The sequence below is a fragment of the Equus caballus genome, chromosome 9, assembly GCF_041296265.1.
Source record: "Equus caballus isolate H_3958 breed thoroughbred chromosome 9, TB-T2T, whole genome shotgun sequence".
Taxonomy (NCBI): domain Eukaryota; kingdom Metazoa; phylum Chordata; class Mammalia; order Perissodactyla; family Equidae; genus Equus; species Equus caballus.
In genome coordinates this window covers 72,567,703-72,588,627 of record NC_091692.1, presented here as the reverse complement: position 1 = coordinate 72,588,627, position 20,925 = coordinate 72,567,703, and the positions used below count along the sequence as shown (strand labels likewise).

The 20,925-nt window shown below is 32.6% G+C and overlaps 1 protein-coding gene across 7 annotated transcripts in view; it reads left to right on the top strand.

Annotated features, from left to right (window-relative positions):
• The window catches only part of CSMD3 (CUB and Sushi multiple domains 3), a 1,186,048-nt gene that overhangs the window by 123,414 nt on the left and 1,041,709 nt on the right, over positions 1-20,925 (top strand). For all 7 annotated transcript variants that reach the window (XM_070221725.1, XM_001915960.5, XM_070221729.1 and 4 more), the window contains exon 2: positions 12,327-12,549. In XM_070221725.1, the coding sequence (XP_070077826.1) occupies positions 12,327-12,549 (223 nt within the window). The remainder of the gene's footprint in view (positions 1-12,326; positions 12,550-20,925) is intronic.

The following is a 20,925-nucleotide window of genomic DNA, read 5'->3' as shown; positions in this document are numbered from 1 at the left end:
GAAATAAGTAAATATGTAGATAAATGTAAATGAATGTTAAGTGATTAAGATAATAATTGTGTCTTTTGGGTGTTTATAATATATGTATAATTAAAGTCTACCAAAGCAATAATACAAACACCAGGGGATGGGGGTGGGGTTATAATGCTCCAATGTCCTTGCTGTGTTTAGGAAGTGATGAGTACTAATTTGTAACCGACCCTAATAAGCAAGGATGCACATTTTATTCTCTAGGGTTACCATTAAGAGAATGTGAACTAACAAACTAATAGAGAGAATAAACACAATAAAAATACACACTCGATTAATACAAAAGAAAGCAACAAGGGGAAGCAAAAGGAATAAATAACAGATGGAATAAAGAGAAAGCAAATATACATATATATAATTATAGTAAGTTTAAATAGATTAAGTACTCCAATTTAAAAGTAAAAACTGTCACATGAGCTAAGAAAACTAAACACTGCTTACATGAAATCCACTTTGACTATAATATTATAATAATCATAAGTATAGAGAGTAACTTATAAATAACAGTGTATCTATACTAATGTCAGATAGAGTAGACTTTATGGCACGGCCATTGATGGATCTAAAGAAGTTCATTTCATAATGGTAGACAAGCAAATTCACCAGGACTATATAATAAAAAAAAATTTTAACTGTATTAACCTAATAATTTAGTGTCCAAATATATAAAACAAAAACTGAAGTAGAAGGAAGGGACAAATGCTCATCATAGAGATTTTTAGCAGTTACTCAGTAAGAGATTAAGAAAACAGGAAAAAAATATTGGTAAGAGTAATAAAGATTTAAAGATCTGACACAACAGGCATGCATTCACCCAATAAATGAAGAATACACATTCTTTACAAGTCTGCATGGGAAATCTACCATTATCAGATTACATTTTCCCCCTCAAGAGAGGCAGACTCTTCAACATTAACATTTGTGTGATGGTCTGAGATCTAAAGTGTCCTCCTACTCTGAAAAGACTAAAATAATTTGATATGTTTTTATTGATAACCTAAACTAGAGTCATGGAATTATATTTCATGACATCCATCTGCTAGCATATTTGATACATTTGGGCAATAGGTATTTTTCATTCTCTGACAAGTTGGTAATAGGATTCTCTAGTATGTTTATTTAAATTTGTAGGCTCTAATTCAACGAAACAACACGATAGTTAAGTTATGTAATGGATAATTTAATGGCTAAAAATAACAATAACAGTAATAAATAAGAGGAAGAGGAAAAAGAGAAAGAGGAGCTAACATATATAACATTCACTATGTTTAAAATACTGTTCAATGAGTTTTGCAGTTGTTAACATGTTAAATCTTTAAAATAGGTCCTCGTATTATCCTGTTTTATAGACAAGGAAGCTGAGACATAATAAGATTAAGTAATTTCCCCAGAAGTCATGCTAGATTGTGAAATAAGAATGCATGGCTTCAGAATCGGTGGCTTGTTGAAAAACTAGTATTTTCCATGAAACTAAGAATTACATTTTAAACTTTAAAGAGACGAATGTAGACAAGAAGTTCTCAGTAAATTCTTATTTTAGAGAATATATAATAAAAAATACAATGATCTTTTAGAGAAATGAAATCAGGTGCAAATTTTAAAAAGAGTTTTTCATGACTATTGTAAACTTCCTTGTCTCAAGTGCAATAATATTGCATAGATGTGACTGAAATCAAAAACTGTATCAATGGTTGGTAATTATATAATTTAAAACAAAATACATAAGAAGTATTTTTATTATGTATTATGGTTCAATACATTTTTGATGATGTTCGTTACCTCTATTGTTCTCTTTGCTTTATCTAGAAACCAATTTCTTTATAAATTTCAATCTATTTGAAGATGTCATATATCATATACTCCCCCGAAAGAAAACAATAAAAGAAAGTACATGTAGAAATAAGATAATTGAAGAGTTTAGAAAAATAGGAGAAAAATTTTCCTAGAGGGATTTTTCACTGTTTATAATGAATTGAGCTTGAAACTGAAGGACCTGAAATTTTTTCTTAGCAGAACTGAAGGGAGAGTAAGTTTCATTTAAGGAAATCCATATGTTTAAAAGAAGTGGAGACAAGATAGTTCTAGATTTAATCCAAAAAAAGGAGAGTAAATTATGTGGCTAAAGCACAGATTTCAGTGCCATTTATGGGGGACAATTTTGAGAGATAATAGTAAAAACATAACTTGGATTGTAAGTCAAGGACTTTATTTGGGTTTTTCCATGGAGTCAGCTCTGTTCTAGGAGGTTGTCTTTGGTGACAATGTATGGAAAGGATTGGGCACAGAAGCGACAGAGGAGGAGGAAATGCCACAGGTACATCCCCCAGGAAGCACTTTCTATAATGGAGATGACGTTTATTAGTCGTTCTTTAGATCGATACCTATGGAAGGGAAGAGTGTTGGGTAGAGGGAGAAGTTGAGCTGTTATTTCATCCCAGAAAAGGGCTCTGCCAATCCCATAGATAATATTGGAGCTGGAATATCACTTTAGACTGTTCTGTGTTGGAATGAATGACTCAGGCCTTTATATTCTCACATTTATCAATCATTTGATGTGGGCTGCCCTGGACAATGGTGTGATCTTGGACTAGCCAGTTTTCTTAGCATAGGCAATTGTCAAAGAGGGCTGACAGCTGAGAGCTATCTTCCAGCAGCATTCCAGGCAGCTGTGAGAATAGTCCTTTACACCTGAATGGGGATCTGACATCCCAGCATCCACCACAGAAGTTCATGTTGACAGAAGGAATCCAAATGAGATATGAGGACCTACATATGATGTCATTCTAGTCATAGATTAAATAAATGTGTAAATGAATAGAAGGTTGTGAAAATCACGATTAGCCAAAGAGTTAAGAAAAGAACACTATACATATTCTAGAAGTTTCAAGATGTCAACAATGTCAGTGGTCAACAACATCAAAGCCTGTGTGAAAAGATAAAAGCTAGATTGAAATGGGAGGCTCATGAATGAGAAATGAAAGATTGGAGGCAATAAGTTCACATGACTCTATTGAAAAGTTTGTCAGAAAAGGAAAGAAAGAAATACTAACTACAACAATTACCATGCATTCAGCTTGTATGAAAGAAGCTCAGCACGGTGCCTAACACATAGCAAGGTCCTTCACTGCTTTAAAAAAAAGTAACGATAGCAAAAATACTTTAGTTATATAACGCCACATATAACATAAATTCAAGAAATATTGCAAGTATATTTCACCAAAGTTCATTTCTCTGACTAAATAAGAATAGGAGAAAATACCTAGATGAGCAGCTACCTTGAAAATTTCTGATAGTTAAGTTTTATGAACAATTTAAGTAACAAGTATTGAATATTTGTATTTTATTGTAGTTACTTTTACATATTTTATGATGTGTCCATAAATAGCGATTGTTGTCTTGAAGGAAATTCTACAAATAATGAATAGGTCTAAGTTAGAAAGAAGAAATTCCCTACTTCAAGATCAGAGGAAGAGCTATATGAATAGAGAATGACACAGGAAAGTTTTCGTGGTACAGGGAAAGAAATTTTAGTTGTGACCTAAAAGTTTTCAATAAAGAGTGAAGTAAAAAAAAAAAAAATGAGAGAAACGGGTGGTGCTGAGAATAAGATTTTGGAAAAATTGCAAAATAGTGATAGTGGTTAGTGATGCATCATTTAATTTATTCTTTCTCCCATTTTCACTTGGTCATGATAAAAATTGTAGTTCACTTGAGAATATCTTTCTTTTTGTCTATGGAGATGTTTTCAAACAGGATGAAAATACACATTTGGTTTACTAGTGATGATCATTCATAAGTTACATGCAACCCACGTAGATCAGTTTCTAATTTAAGTCATGCATAAATACAAACCCAAATATTAGCAATTTTAAAGATTTGTATATACTGAATAACAGAGTAATTCTAATAAACAAAGACATCTCCAAGCCATTCTTCTGAAAAGAATTATGAGAAAATCAGCACCTCAAAATATTTTTTGAAGGTGAGACTGAACAAAAAAAAGGAATGCTTTAATGAAATAAAACACACACTTTAACTCATAGAAACCATTTAATTTGAATATTTAGTAGCTTTACTGAAATATAATTCATATACTATAAATTTCACTCATATAAAGTGTACAAATTCATAGATTTTAGTATTTTCAGAGTTGTGCAATATCACTACAATCTAATTTAAGATCACTGTCATTAGTCCAAAGAGAAACCTTGTACCTATTAGTGGTCACAATCCATCCCACCCAACCACTTATCCCTGTCAAGCCCTAAGCAAACACTACTCATTTTGTGTCAGTATAGATTTTTCTAATCTGGACATTTCATTTGAATGAAACCATTGAATATGTGTACTTTTATTACTGGCTAATTTCACTTAGCATAATGTTCTTGAGGTTCATCCATGTTGTTGCATGCATCAGTACTTCATTCTTCTTTATTGCTAAATAATATTCTACTGCATGGAAATACCACATTTTGTTTACCTATTTATCAGTTAATGAACATTTGGCTTTTTTCTACTTTTTGGATATCATAAATAATGCTGCTATGGAAATTTGCATACAAGTGTTATATGGACACATGTTTTCACTTCTCTTAGGTAAATACCCAAGAATGGAATTATTGAGCCACGTGGTGCTCTCTGTATAAACTATGGAGGAATTACTAAAGTCTTTACGGAATGACTGCCACATTTTACATTTCTACCACAATGTATGAGCTTTTTAATTCCTCCACATCCTTGACAATAATTGTAGCCATCTGGTAGATATCTAGTAGTATCTCAATGTGGTTTTGGTTTTCCAATGATTTTGTTCATTTCTTTAATGACTAGTGATTCTGAGCATCTTTTCATATGGTTATCTGCTTTTAGAGAAATGTTTTAAAAATGCTTTGCTCATTTTTCCATTTTGTTGTTTGCCTCCGTTGTTGTTGTAAAACTTCTTTATATATTCTGAATACAAGTGCCTTATCAGATATATGATGTGCAAATATTCTCCTATTCTGTGGCTTCTTTTGCTTTCTTGATGTTATTTACAGCAAAAAGTTTTAATTTTGACTAAATCCAATTTATCTATTTTTTTCCTTTGTCACTTATGCTTTCAGTGTCATCTCTAAAAGATCATTGCCTAACCCAAGGCCATTAGGTGTTACTTCTATGTATTTTTCTAAGTGTTTTATAGTTTTAGCTATTACATTTAGGCCTATGACCCATTTTGAGTTAATTTTTGTGTATGGTATGGCATGGTGTCCAATTTTTGTGTATGGTGTGGCTATCTAATTTTCTCAGCTCCATTTGTTGAACAAACTTTGTTTTTGACATTAAATTTTTTTATCACCATCACCCCATTGTAGCAATGCTGCTCCCTTGATTGTTATGGGAGGCCAGTTAGGGATCCTGGGCTTCTCTCACCATCTGATAGTAATGAGGCAGTGCCCCCCCACCACCACTTTCCCTGCTCAGGCAGTCTCAGAAAAAAGCCAATTAAACAGGATATTTAAATAGGACCCAGAATCTCACAACATAAAATGAAATTATACAAGTTGCAACAAAAAAAATCATTCATCAGGGCCAGCCTGGTGGCATAGTGGTTAAGTTCACACACTACTTTGGCAGTCCAGGGTTCACAGGTTTGGCTCCCAGGTGTGGAACTACACATCACTCATCAAGCCCTGCTGTGGCGGCATCCCACATACAAAATAGAGGAAGATTAGAATGGATGTTGGCTCAGGGACACTCTTCCCCAAGCAAAAAGAGGAAGATAGGAAACAGATTTTAGCTCAATACCAATCTTCCTCACCAAAAGAAAAAAAAATCATTCATCATACTAAAAACCAACAGGAGCTCAAACTGAATGAAAAAGGCAAAAAATGAATGCCAACACCAGATTACAGAAATTTTAGAATCATCTGACAAAGATTTTAAAGGGGCCATGATAAAAAATAATCCCTCAACAAATACAAACACACATGAAACAAATTTTAAAAATTTTAAATGTTAGCAAAGAATGCAAAAGTCTCATCAAAGATTAATGGAACATATAAAGAAGAATCAAATAGAAATGTTAGACACAAAAAGTACAATAATTGAAATCAAAAGCTCAATGGATGGGCTCAATAGTAGAATGGAGGGAACAGATGAAAGAATGAAGGAACTGAAGATAGAAAAGAAATTACCTAATCTGAACAACACGGAGAAAGTAGAATAAAACATTTAAAAATGGACAGTGCATCAGGGACCTGTAGGACTAAAATAAAGGATTTAATATTTATGTCATTGGAGTCATGAAATGAGAAGAGAAAGAGAGTAGGGCTAAAGAAATACTCAAGGAAATAATGACCGAAAACTTCCTAAATTTGGCGAGATACACAAACCTACAGATTGAAAGAGTTGAGTAAACTCCAAACCGGACAAACTCAAAGAAAAACATGCCATGCAAATCATAATTAAACTGAAAACTAAAAACAAAAAAACAATCTTACAAGCAACCAAGGGAAAAGGACACCTTGCCTATAGGTGAAAGTCAGCAAGAATGCAGAAGAACTCAGTAACACCACTGACCAACAAGAGGCAATCAATACTTACAGACTACTCTATTCATAACATTGGAATACACATTCTTTTCAAGTATCCAGGGATCGTATACTAAGTTAGACCAGATCCTAGGCAATAAAACTTAATTTTGAATTGAAATCATCTAGAGTGTGTTCTCTGATCAGAATGAAATCAAACTAGAAATCAATAACAGAAGATTAACAGGAAAATCTCCAAACATTTGGAAACTAAACAACTCACTTCTATAATAACCATGGGTTAAAAAGGGAAATTCAAAGGAAATAAAAATACATTAAACTGAATGAAAATGAAGATACAATGTATCAACAGGTGTGGGATCCAGCTAAAGCAGTACTAAGACAGACGTTGCATAGTACTAAATGCATGCATTAGAAGAGTAAAAAAGTCCCAAATTAAGAATCTAAGTTCCTACCTTAAGAACCAAGAAAAAGAATAAAAGCAGCAAGGAAACAGAGTAAAAAGGCAACCCACAGAATGCGAGAAAATATTTGCAAACAATCTGTCTGATAAAGGATTAATATCCAAAATATACAAAGAACTCCTGCAATTCCATAACAAAAAAACAATTAATTAAAAAATGGGCAAAGGACTTGGATATACATTTCTCCACAAAAGACATACTAATGGCCAACAGGTATATAAAAAGATGTGGAATATCACTAATCATCAGGAAAATGCAAATTCAAACCACAATTAAATATTGCCTCATACCTGTTAGAACAGTCATTATCAGAAAAACAGAAAATAAGTGCGGCAAGTTATGTGGAGAAATTGGAACCATTGTGCCCTGTTGTCAGAATGTAAAATGGTGCAACCTCTATGGAAAACAGTGTGGAAGTTCTTCAAAAGATTAAAAATAGAACTGCTATATAATCTGGAAATCTCACTTATTGGTATTTATCCAAAAGAATTGAAGTCAGGATGTCAGATACTTGCACTCCCATGTTCATTGCAACATTATTCATGATAACCAAGAAGTGTAAACAGTCTGATGTCCATCAAAGGGTGAATGGATAAAGAAAATGAGGTATGTATATACAATGAAAATCAGTTTTAAAAAAGAAGGAAATCCTGACATACACTACAACATGGATGAAACTTAAGGATATTATGCTAAGGGAAGTAAGTGAGTCACAGAAGGGCAAATACTACATGATTCTACTTGTAAGAGTTACCTAAAGTAGTTAAATTCATAGAAGCAGAAAGAATGGTGGTTGTCAGGGCAAGGGAGATGGGGAAATTAGAAGTTATTGTTCAATAGGTATAGCATTTCATTCATACAAGATGAAGAATTTCTAGAGATCTGCTGCACAACAAAGTGAAAATAGTTAATAATATAGTACACTCGAAAATTGGTAAGAGGATAGACTTCGTATTATGTGTTGTTTACCACAATAAAAAAAGGCTAATTGCTGCTAAGTTCTTCACAAGTCTTTATCATACAAGTACTGTGTGTCAATAAAAATGTGAACTCTTGATGGTGAAAAAAAAAGAGTCATGTCAATATAATTGGGCACAAAAGCCCAATAGCAGTCGATAAACACAGGAGTGAAAAAAGGTAAAAAGTAAACAGAGTGTGAATGCTTGTCTATCATGGAACACGGTTAGCACAGAAGAAAACAAAAGAAATTTAAAATCATAAAAAATGCTGTACAAATAGTCATTGCATTGCTGTGTACTGTGTAGGAAAGGTAAAATATGAGCGGAAAGAAAAAAAGAGAAAAACATTTAATAATCTATATTATTCACCAAATTCTTGTTGACAATACGACCCAAATTACATAAATTTTTATTTATCAAGTATAAATTAACTGTTTAATTTTAAGTGGACACTAAAAATTAAGATGTGAAAAATACAATGTAAGGCATTCATACATTCAAAGACTGAATCTATGGAAAGTTGCAATGCCAAATTTATTTTTTTTTGTGAGGAATACTGGCCTTGAGCTTACATCTTTTGTCAATCTTCCTCTTTTTGCTTGAGGAAGATTGTCACTGAGCTAACATCTGTGCTAATCCTCGTCTATTTTATGTGGCACACCACCATAGCATGGCTTGAAGAGTGGTGCTAGGTCTGCGCCCAGGATCCAAACCTGTGAACCCTGGCCCACCAAAGTAGAGCAAGCTAACTTAACTACCATGCCACCAGGCCAGCCTCACAACACCAGTTTTTGAGATGAGCTTTCCATAAACACACACCGAATTGTCTAGATTAAGTTTTGCCTTTGTGTATTCTCTCAGCAAGGTGTGCTTATCCCAATCACAGCAGTTACCATAGTCTATACTAATAATAATCTATACTTCCCTACTGTCTCATGTTGTAGTTTGTCAGTTCCATGAAGACAGACTAGGATAATGTCCTTTTTATTGTTTTATCCCTAAGGCATGACATTTGTGATGAATAGGTGAACAAAAACGGTAGAAAGATTATCAAAGGAGATGAGTGGAAAGGAGACGATGTTTCACATGTACTATAAAGAGCAATAAGGAGTTGTGAATTTATGAGAACAATGAGCTATAAAGAATAAGCAAAACAGGGGCCGGCCTGGTGGCGCAGCGGTTAAGTGCCCACGTTCCCCTTCTTGGCGGCCCGGGATTCACCAGTTCGGATCCGGTGTGCAGACATGGCACGGCTTGGCAAAAGCCATGCTGTGGCAGGCAGGCATCCGGCATATAAAGTAGAGGAAGATGGGAATGAATGTTAGCTCAGGGCCAGTCTTCCTCAGCAAAAAGAGGAGGATAGGCAGCAGATGTTAGCTCAGGGCTAATCTTCCTCAAAAAAAAAAAAAGGAAAGAATAAGCAAATCTATTTCATTTAGAAATGTATATACGAAAGGCAAATATGGCTTATCAATGAATAACCAGAAACCTAAGCAATTATGTCCTAAAAGAGAAGGGAGAAAAGGTCAAATATCCATTAAAAAAATATGTGAAGGATAAGGAGAAGCAATTCATAAAAGAATTATGAATGAGTGAGAAGCACACAACAAAATATTTTATCCCAAGAGTAATCAGAGAAATGCAAAATAAGATATTAATGTAACATATTTTGCCTTGCAAAATTTGCCTTGCAAAAAGTCTAGTGTTGCCAAAATCGGGGTTGGAGATGGGAAACTTCAAAACCTGGTGATAGCAGCAGAAATTTTTACATTTATTGAGGATGGTTTGGCTGTAGCTATCTGAATTTAAAATTCAGGACTCCAATTTTTGCAATTCCATCTGAAGGATATTTCACACAAGCTCACAAGGGTGTACATCTAAAGTTTCTCTTCACATTTTTTAAACTACAAAAAATGAAGCCATTGATAGGAGATATGTTAAATAAATTGGAGAACAGTCATAACAAGTGCCACATAGCTATGTAGTCATTGAAAAAGAATGTAGTACAATTATACATGTGGATTCAGAATATAGTGATATTGTACAAAAATAAACAAAAAGATTCAGAAAAATATGCGTAATATGACTGACTGTATTTGTAAAAAATATACATGCATAGAAATATGCATATATCTGCATGTGCCTAAAAATGGCCTGGAAAAGTGAACACTAAGCTGATAAGAACAACTAATCTTGTTAAGCATAAGTAAATGTGGGGAGATTTTGTTTTACTTTCATAAGCTCTATTTACTTCTGATTTTTTTTTTGTTGAAGATTATAAATCTGTTGGAAAAATGTGCTCTATTATTATGAATAATGTGATGTTTAATCAAACAAATATAAACAAAAGTGAAAATAAAATGAAGAACACAGACAAGAAAGCTTAAAAATAGGCGTAATTTCTAATTTGCCTGGGGGAAAAAAGGAAAAGAAAAGCATTGAAATGCATGAATCAGCAGGCCATTGAAGAATTAGTGGACAAAGCTGAGCATGTGTTTTTAGGACATATGTCCTTTTTCTAAAAGCATCAGGGTTACGGGGCTTGAGGATATATAAAACAGCCCACAGATCAGATTGTAGCTGAAGGGATTCACGCTTGCATTTAGTTATGAAGTTCAAATTGGAAGCTGTTCAGGCAGAAAACTAATAGAAATGGATGATAGCTAATTAACCTAAGGCTTCAAAGTAATTGCTCTGCAAGAAGCAATTTCAAAGGGACCTTCCTTCTTTTTGTTTTTGAAAATCATAAAATGCCCTATTTGACTTTTGGTGAATGAGCAAAAGTATATGTATCCATGCAAATATTATTTTTGTAGAACTTCTAACTTACCCAGCTCCTGGTAAGTTTTTAAAAGGCCAAAAGAATCACAAGAACCGGGCTTCATATCACATACTGAATACCCTGGCTGAGGATTTTGCCATTTATGGAGATAATCAGTAGACTCCTGAAGTAAATATGGCTAGGCAGATAGAGTTGTACTGATTAGCTCAGCCCTGTGCCACTTTCCTCACCACTAGAGTCAGACAAGTCATCTACTCCAGAACACACAGCTGTTTGACAGAGAAGTGACTTCCCTAGCAAAAGCAAGGTGCTCTTGTGAAGAGTGTGGAACGACTGCACAACATCCCAAATCAGCCTCTGTTTGCCACAATCTACAACTCTGGCTTCCCATTTTCCATGCGTGGTTCCTCACACTTTTCAAAAATATCCATAACTATATAACATATACTCATTCTGTCTCAGTGAAAGGAGCCCCAAATTTTCTGCATTTCCACATCCAGTTCCAAATACAGGTAATTTGAGTAGTATGGAGTTCTCCCCCCTAACTTAGCTCAGTATCTCTGACTTACAGCTTCCTGGCGCTTAAGGTTCATGTACGACCCACAGATGTGGAAATGGCATCTGGGGGAAGAATTCTCATCAGACTTCTAGATCTAAGGTTTAATTGCATATAGACTAGTCTGGATACATCTGAGGACCATCTTCTCTGTCCAGTGTATAAATTTTAGGGTTTTGCATTACCCAAGATGACTACAGAATATTATATATTCATAAATAAAGCCCTCAAGAAACATGGTAAGTTTTCGAAGGCTCTCCAAGAGACAAGCTCTCAATAATTTAGGCCTGCCGTAGAATTAAGATGGAAGTTCTTACGATGGCTGCTGTCAGTGTTCCAGGATTCAATTTTTCAATATATTTTCTCCCCAACCTGAGGTTTCACTCTGATGTGCTTATTTTAGGATTGTGTCCATCCTGGACCAACCACTCGGTGTGAAGACACAGCAATTACACAGATTTTGTTTTAGGTCTGAGTCATTTATCCCTCTGCTAGAATCAGATCAGGACAGATTTTCCTAAAGCACATAGGCTACATGACAGAGACACGGATACACAAAAAAGTTAGCATGCTTTACCAATAAAAACTGCAGTTAATTTTTTAAGACCCAAAATGCATACTAAAATCATTAAATTTAATGTGGTTTTTACATGTATACAATTAGGTGGGAAACTACATTAGGGAAGATATGGTGTTCTAGGATTGTGTCTGTCTATTGGATCACGTAATGGATAATGAATCAGAAGTGTAAAGGATTTTATTTCATCAACCAGTTTATAGTTACTAACCACAAGATGTATGATATGAGAAGACTTCTAGCATTGTGCTACCTATGTTTTGCCTTTTAAAAAACAATTTTGATAATTTACCTAGTTCTGAAACTGTCATTTACAAAATTATTTTAACATGATTCTTGGAAAAATAAAAGGCCTTTTCAAAATACGTCACCTGGATTCTTCTTGTTTTATATAATATTAATGTCTGTTTATTTCTCTTTTATTGCAGGATTTATTTATACATGTGGTGGAACTTTAAAAGGACTTAATGGCACTATAGAGAGCCCTGGTTTTCCATATGGATATCCAAATGGTGCAAACTGTACGTGGGTAATAATAGCAGAAGAACGAAATAGAATACAAATTGTTTTTCAGTCATTTGCTCTAGAAGAAGAATACGACTACTTATCCTTATATGATGGACATCCTCATCCTACAAACTTTAGGACAAGGTTAGTGTATTTTGAATGGAAAAATGAAGGGAAAATATTTTATGGGTAAAAGTAGTTTATTTTAAAAAGGATGTTTAACATTTATGATGCAATTATAATAAAATCATATTCACCATCTAATTATTATTCATTTGGAAATATATCATCCCATGAACAAATCAGCTTGGTATTTCTGACTTCCTGATACTAGTATGTTAATATTATCTCTCAAAAAACTGAATATAAATTGAATTGTGACCTCTTTAGAGAGCTTAAAGGTATTTTGTTTTCTAAATACTTATCTCCAGGCTTCATTCTTTATGGGCATAACTTTTAGTAAAGTGAATGCATACCATGTAATGTGTCTTTCATTGGTATGTACCCAATTTTAATATACAGTAATATGCAAAGATACTTACAAATCTATATTCATATGATAGCAAAACACATTAATTTTAGATAATGTGAATGGGTTTATAAGATCTAAATATCTTAAAAATAGAATCTTTCATGTCACTAACTGGGATATTTACATTTCTGTCCATACAAATGAAGTTACTTATTTTTAGGCTAGTTGATAAAGTAGATATGAAAATTATCTGGCATCCTGACTGTTATTTAAATGGTTCCCAGAATTTCTTTTTGGGAAATAAGATATCTAAACACATGAAGTATTTTGGCTGTCATATCAAAAACTCCTTTTAAGCATAGATCAACTCTAATTCAACCAACAAATTCAAAATACCAAATATTACATATGTCATTTAGTCCTAAATTTTTATCAATGTATGAATATTTTTCTTTAACTGTAGTAAACTGTTTTATTAACTTATAATTCAAAATATTCTAAGCAGATAACCTGCAAGAATTAAAGACTCTTTGCACACTTGCTTATTTTTGAGCTATGATTCTGTGATTCTGTTACTCTTTCTAGTAGTTGATACTGTGTATTTGCCTTCCTGATTTACAGGAAGCAGATTATCAACATTAAATTTTTATATTTTCATCAGTCTTCCATATTCTTTTGCTTTGATTTTTCCCATTTTAAATACAAATCTGATATATATTATCTTTCCACTTTTAGTAGGAAATCATATAATGTAGGGGGGGAAATGATGGACCAGGAGGTAAGATTTGAATTTCAGTGTTAGACTTGTTGCTCACCAGCTGTTTGAGCAATCCATGCCACTTGTTTGTGCTTAAACTGGAAGATGGTAATAATAAACAGAATGTGTTCCACCTCTCCATACTCTTCTGAATATCTCATGAGAAAATATGTATGAAACAGCTGCATGAATATAAGATCTTTTAGTACACATTTGAACTGTTTCCAGGCAAAACAGTTAAAAATACCTGAGTTGTTTCAAACTACACATCTATGCAAAGAGAAAGTCACTAGATTGATTATAGGTTAGGTTCTATATATTTTTTTGCTTTAAATTCATTTACTGAGCATTTTTAACTTCTTCTTCTTCTTCCTTTTACACTGCTAAACTCTTTTAGTATTCATCTGTTTCAAAAATACACAGTATGGTAGACACACCTGATAGTGTTATTTCATCATCATTGCCAGTTCATTAAAAGTTGGATGTCCTTTGTTAATGACATAGCACTAAGTCAAGACAGAAACCACACCACATGACACATGACACTGTGTGTGCCTGTGTGCTTGCCTGCACTAGTGGGTGGGTGTGAAGGTGTGCGTATCTCCCTTCATCTGCACACATCCAATCAGATTACAGGCCGTAAGAGAAAAAGGAAGATGCTTTTTAGACTTTCAAGTCAGCTAAATTGATGTATATAAAAGTAAAAATACAAAGACTTTTTATATTTTCTTTACATCACCAATGTATGCTATATAATTGGTGTAAATATAAAAAAGAAAGAAAGCTCTCTAAATGTTATCTGGTAGTTCCTATCAATTCACTGATAGCGTTATTTGTACAAGGATCTATTCTCTAAATCTCCTTGAAAATGAGAAAATGCATTTTTATTTCACCCTCATTCTTTTTTTTAAACAATTGTGGCCTCTGGGAAGTCAAAAGCCTGTCAGATGGTGAAAATAAACTTACTTTTCTCATTCTTTCTTTCCTAAACTGTAAATGAGGAATAATAACACAATTCACGGAGATTTTATGAGGATTTTAATGTTATGAAAGCTCAATAAATCTAATATTTAGCATTTATTGATTCCCCTGTACTTGACACTGTACTATTTCGTATTCATCATATTTAACTTCTCCCCCACTCAAACAATGTGAAAAGATTTCTATTACTATCATCATCGTTTTATAATTTGGAAAATCATACTTACATTGCTAGCCCAAGGCTAACACTGTTAAAAGTAGCAAGAGGCAAGATCATCATTCCAACCTAGATTTCTCTGAATTCAGAGCTTAAGCTTGTAAAAAAATAAATAAATAAAAACCCAAGCAAAACAAAAATATATATACACACATATATAAAATCTCTATGATTTATATTCTGATATATAAATTAAAGCCTATTTCTCTTACCCGTATTAGATAAAATTTAACGAATAAGAAATAAAAACAAATATTTTTAAACACATAACATATGAAGATATAAACAGATAAATTACACATTTATTCCAGTTTATTTTATGGACTCTATTCTAGTACATACTCCATAGCATTTTGCTCAGTGTGAATGTAAAATGCATCTATTGGTCTTTATGCTTAAAGAAATACTGTTGCTAATGTTACAGCTGATTTTAACTAGAAAGACAGAAAAAAATCCACTGTGTACCCTGCAGTCCCTTCCAGACTGTGTTTACATGCAGTCAGCTGTTTGACTAGAAGCTGAAACTGCTGCTGATAGTCTGATTCATTTTTGTGTGTCTCTGACTCACTGTTTTCTTGCTTTTTGTTTGTCTCACATTCTCACTTAATACATGTCCTTATGGTATGTCTGCTGTTCTCTATCTTTCAGAATTTGATACTTATCTTTTGTTACTTTCCATGAGCTCCAATAATTTTTTTTTTTAGGATAGCTTGCTATACTTGCCTCGTAATAATACAGAAATATGGTTTGTAGGTCTTGTCATTCTTGCCTGTATAAATAGAAAGCTATATCAGGTTTGGTAAGCACAATTTCATATTTTTAAACTATTCTCTAAAACTCCAATTATTGATTATCCTGCTTGCCTTCCTGTTTTCTTATTAATTAAATAAAAATTGATATTCTTGGCTCAATGTGACACTTGCCGCAACGCACCACTAGAGAATTCCTTTATAGTTACACCTTTAGCTTAGAACAGATGCTGGTGCGTTTAAAACAAATTTAGTCTATGTGATGCCTCGGGGAATTGTAAGGTTCGTGTACTTTTTGTTTGCTGCAGTTGTATTTTTTCAATAAGAAAGTTATCCCAAAACGTAAAAAAAAAAAAAATCACCCTTAACTTCATGAAGCAGAGATGGACATATTATAAATTTAGGATCATACTGTATATGCTATTTTATGTCCATATTTAAGCTCCCTACATTAAAATATACATATTTCACATATGACTAGAACTTTTGTAAGCATCAACTTATTGGATGCTTATATTTAATCATACTGTAATTCAATTAATTATTCTCCTATTATATTTTTTATTCATCCTTTCATAATTAATTCAGATATGAGCATCAGCATTATTTCAGATATCAACATCAGGATTAATTCAGATAACAGCGTCACATCACCACCCCTAGGTAAAAAGTATTCTGGAAAAAGAGGACTCCATTCCAACCTCAGTCATGGAAAGTGGCACAGAGAGGGCTAAGGACTGGTCGGTCAATAGACAAAATATATGCCAAAACATTTTTATTCATGCTTTTTATTTTACTGTTAAAAACAAAGTTAGGTTTTAAGAATGTTTAATTTTCTAAATAAATTACTTTTAAAGTTGTGATTGAGAAAAGAAGAGGTATGTAATTTAAGATAGCTAAAGTTTATGTTGTCGTCACTTCCAACTATGACTATGACCTTATGATAACTACCTCCTCTTTTTTTCAATTACAATTTTAGCAATAATTTATTTATACTTGATGCTTACTTATTTGTAAGTTTCCATGGAATATCTTTTCCATTCCTTCACTTTTTGAACTTATGTATCTCCTTAAAGCTGAGTGAGAAAAATTACAAACGTATTATATTGCAAATAGCATCAAAATAAGCAATGTGTTGATATAAACTCAACAAGTGTTATATAGAATGCATGTGATTAAAAAAGTTGTAATCCAGGCTAAAAGATGTAAAGTAAGAAAATAAAGAGCCGAACTATATTCATGGGTAAAATGACCACATTTTCTAAAGCTCTCGTTCTTTGAAATTGCAATACAAATGTGTTACGATTATAGTACAATTGTAATATAAAACACATAATGTATTTTGAGTTACTTGAAAAAAACGATACAATAGTTTGTCAAACTATCACATGAAAGTAACCAGGAAAATATTTAAATATAATGAGAGTTTAAATTGCAAGATAAAAATGTGCAATAGAAAACAATAATTAGAATGTGGTATTGGCCGATGTAAGAACAGAAGACATTTGGAACAAATCCTGTATGAATTCGGAAAAACAGGAGAAGATTAAATCACAGATTTTAGGAGAAACGTGAGAGATATTTTCTATCATTATAAAATATGATAAAAAACATAAAGAAAATGATTGTACAATATGATTCCATGAGTAAAAACAATAAATAAATAAATAAAATTCTATGATAAGAATATACTTCAAACGAAATAAATACTTAATTATCAGAGGAAATTATTTGCGAGATTTATAAAACACAAAGGCTTGATGTGTTTAATATAAGTAATTTTTAGAAATTAGTATGAAAATTAAAGTCATACAAATAGAAATGTATAAAATATGAGCAGAAAGTTCACAAAAGAAAAAATTCTAAATGCTAATATACTGTAAGAAACTAGAAAAAGCAAATCTTGCTAGCTATCAGAAAAAGTAAATGAAAGTAACTATGTAATACTTTCCAAATATAAAATTGTGTAAGACCTAGAAATTTTAAAGACTGTCGTTGAAGATATTTAGGTACTTTCCTGCATGAGTAGTAGGAATGTTAGTCTGGGCACGGTTTCTAAAGGATAATTGCATTAGGTTTCAAATAAATTTATCATAAATAAAACTTTTTAAATGTCTCCTTCTCCAAATTAGATACAGATTTTGTTTGCTTTGTTTAAAGTAGCGAAATCACGAATGTTTAAGATAGAGATTGATTAACAACCAGTGGGAGAAAGTCCAACAATGAGAAAGCAAGTCTTACAAGAACATTTTATGGATGGGGAAAGAGTTCACAACATATTACTAGCTAGAATAAAAAACGGACTATAAAACAGTATGTATGATAACATAAGATACCATGTGCATGTGTGTCTGTATGTTTGTGTATTTATGAAGGATTTATTCCCAAATGACACTCTGGTTATCTTGTGGTGATGGGGTTATGAGGATTTTTTTCCTTTTTTTTTTTTTGCTAGTCTTTGGTTACTAAGATTTTTACTTTTACTATCCAGTGGCACTAGAAAAAATTAATAATCTGGTTCCTTTATATCTCTTCCACATTTCAAGAATATTTTTCTAATATAGATCATTTAATGATTTAGAGTTTAAATTTCAAACTGGAAGAGATGAACATCATTATAAAAATGAGCTTTGACTGTAATTCCACTGTCAATAATTTAGACCTTCAAATAAATCAAAACTATATCATGACTTTATTTTTTATTTTTGAGGAAGATTAGCCCTGAGCTAATATCTGCCACCAATCCTCCTCTTTTTGCTGAGGAAGGTTGGCTCTGAGCTAACATCCATGTCCATCTTCCTCTACTTTATATGTGGGATGCCTACCACAGCATGTGTCCAATGCATAGATCCGAACCAGCGAACCCCTGGCTACCGGAACAGAGCACAAGAATTTAACTGCTGCACCACTGTGCCAGACCCATGAAACTTTATTTTTGAACTTTTCAAATTCACAGTCTAAGTTTACATATTTAAATAACAATTAAAAAGGAATTATGAAGGACAAAAGTGCTTTTTAAAGTTAAAAGACATGACATGCAAACAATTATGTGTTAAAATTATTTAATTTTTTCTAAACAATTCTTTCTTTTATTGTGCAGATAATGGCCCTAAATCAATAAGAGTAAACTTTAAGTATACATACTTACATATGCCCATCTTGTCCTCAATGTTGACTAAAAAAGTAAACATTGAATTATATAAATTATTAAACACTTTATTAGAAGTGAACTGTATTTTAAAATTGAGGCATAAATTTTCTACAGCTCAATACTCACATCTTGAGTGTACAGTTAAATAAGTTTTGACAAACTATACATAAACTCATGTAACCCACAACTTTATTAATATATGAATACGCTCATTACCCCAGAAAGTTCTGTCATATTCCTTTCCAGTCAATCACTACACCTTCCCAGATTACTACCGTACTAATTGATTTCGTCATGGATTAGTTTCGGCCTTCTAAATATTCATATAAATTGAATGTTACAATATGTATTGTTTTGTTTCTGGTCTTTTTCACTCAGCATGTTTTTGAGATTCACCCACATTGTGCTGATCAACAGTTTGTTCCATTTTGTTGCTGAGTACATTTCATTTCATGAATTGTTTACTTTCCTGCAAATGAACATTTGGATTGTTTTAAGTGCTGGGCTACCCTGAATAAAGATACAATGAAGATTCGTGCACAAGTCTTTTTGTGGATGTATTTTCATTTCTCTTGGACAAATACCTAGTAGTGGAATTGTTGGGGTTATTGGGTAAGCATATGTCTAATTTCATTAAAAAATACTCCCAAACAGGTTTCCAAATGTTGCCCATTTTATATTCTGTCATCACTGTATGAGATTTCTGATTGCTCAACATTTTCACCAACATTTGAGGTTGTCAATCTGTACTGTGTTTTTATTTTGCATTTCTGTGGTGACTAATGATATTGAGCACTTTTTCATGTGCTTATTCACCACTTATTGATATATCTTATGAAGTGTCTGTTCAAATATTTTGCCTATTTTTAATTGCATTCTTTCATTTGTCTTGATATCATTGTGTCTTTATGCAATGTTTATATCATTTTTGACAAATATACACATTGCAAATGTTTTCTTCCAATCTATGGCTTGCTTTTTCATTTTACTACACTATCTCTAGATGTGCTGAAGTTTTTAGTTTTACAAAGTCCAATTTATTACTATTTATTTGCTAGTCCTTTCTATGTAGTCTGGTAAATATTTGCTTATCCAAAGATGGAAAGATATTCTCTTGCATTTGCTTCCGAAGCTTTAAAAACAGACTTTATATTTAGGCCTATGATAAATCCTGAATGTATGAAGGAGTCTCCTCCCCAACACTTTAATTTACTAAAGACTTATTACATTGCCACAGGGCATGCAAGCGAATTAGAAAAAAAGCCAATTAAAATTGTGATGCACCTTAGGCAGTTAATGATTCTTCTCCTTAGATATCATTGCTCACTTTGGAGTATTCAAATTAATGATTGGATAGATCTCAAGGACAGATGGGGTTTCTAGAACTTTTTGTCAACATAAAAGACTCTTTCAAATCTGAGTAAGGCAAGGATTCAAGAGTATACACAATCATTTGTTGTTTATACTAGGCATGTGGCCAAAAAGAATTGAGGTGGCTTTTAGTGAAGAAACAGACTAAATTAAACCATTAAAACAGGAGTTAAAACATAAAACAAAAGATGTCAAAAAGCAAGTTTAAACACTTTGTTCCATGGATTATATTTATTCAATGTTTTATTGTAAGTCTGTGACAGGTTTACTTCCTTTAGCCTGCTTGATATCCTAAAGCAAACCACATATGGTGTTATAAGTCACTAACTAGCAGTATTTCTTGTGCAAGTCACTCACTCTCCACAAACTTTCATTTTCTCATCTGTAAGATGGCATAATCAAAATGCCTGCTTGACTATCACAGAGAGCAACTTGATGTCCTAATAAATATAAATGTTTTTAATAACCAAAAATTTCATACAGCAATCTAAAACCTTAAGTAAATTTTTAGATTAGGTATGCCAGATTAACTCTTTGTGGATTCATTTAGATTTGTTAATATGTAGATATTGTAAGGGAAGCTACAGATAGTCTCTGTTAAAAACCAATATTTTCTGAATAAACACTCTGTGTCAGGCTATTTATATACAACTCTCATAATATCATTTCAGGTATTATTCCCAATACTATTACACAGATGAGAAAATTATATTTCATGAGTATTAATAACTTCTCCAAGATAACAAAATTAGGTTTTCAAGAGACTGAAGTTTGCATTTAAATAGGTTAGAACACAGCTCATTAGTTACATGTATTTACATT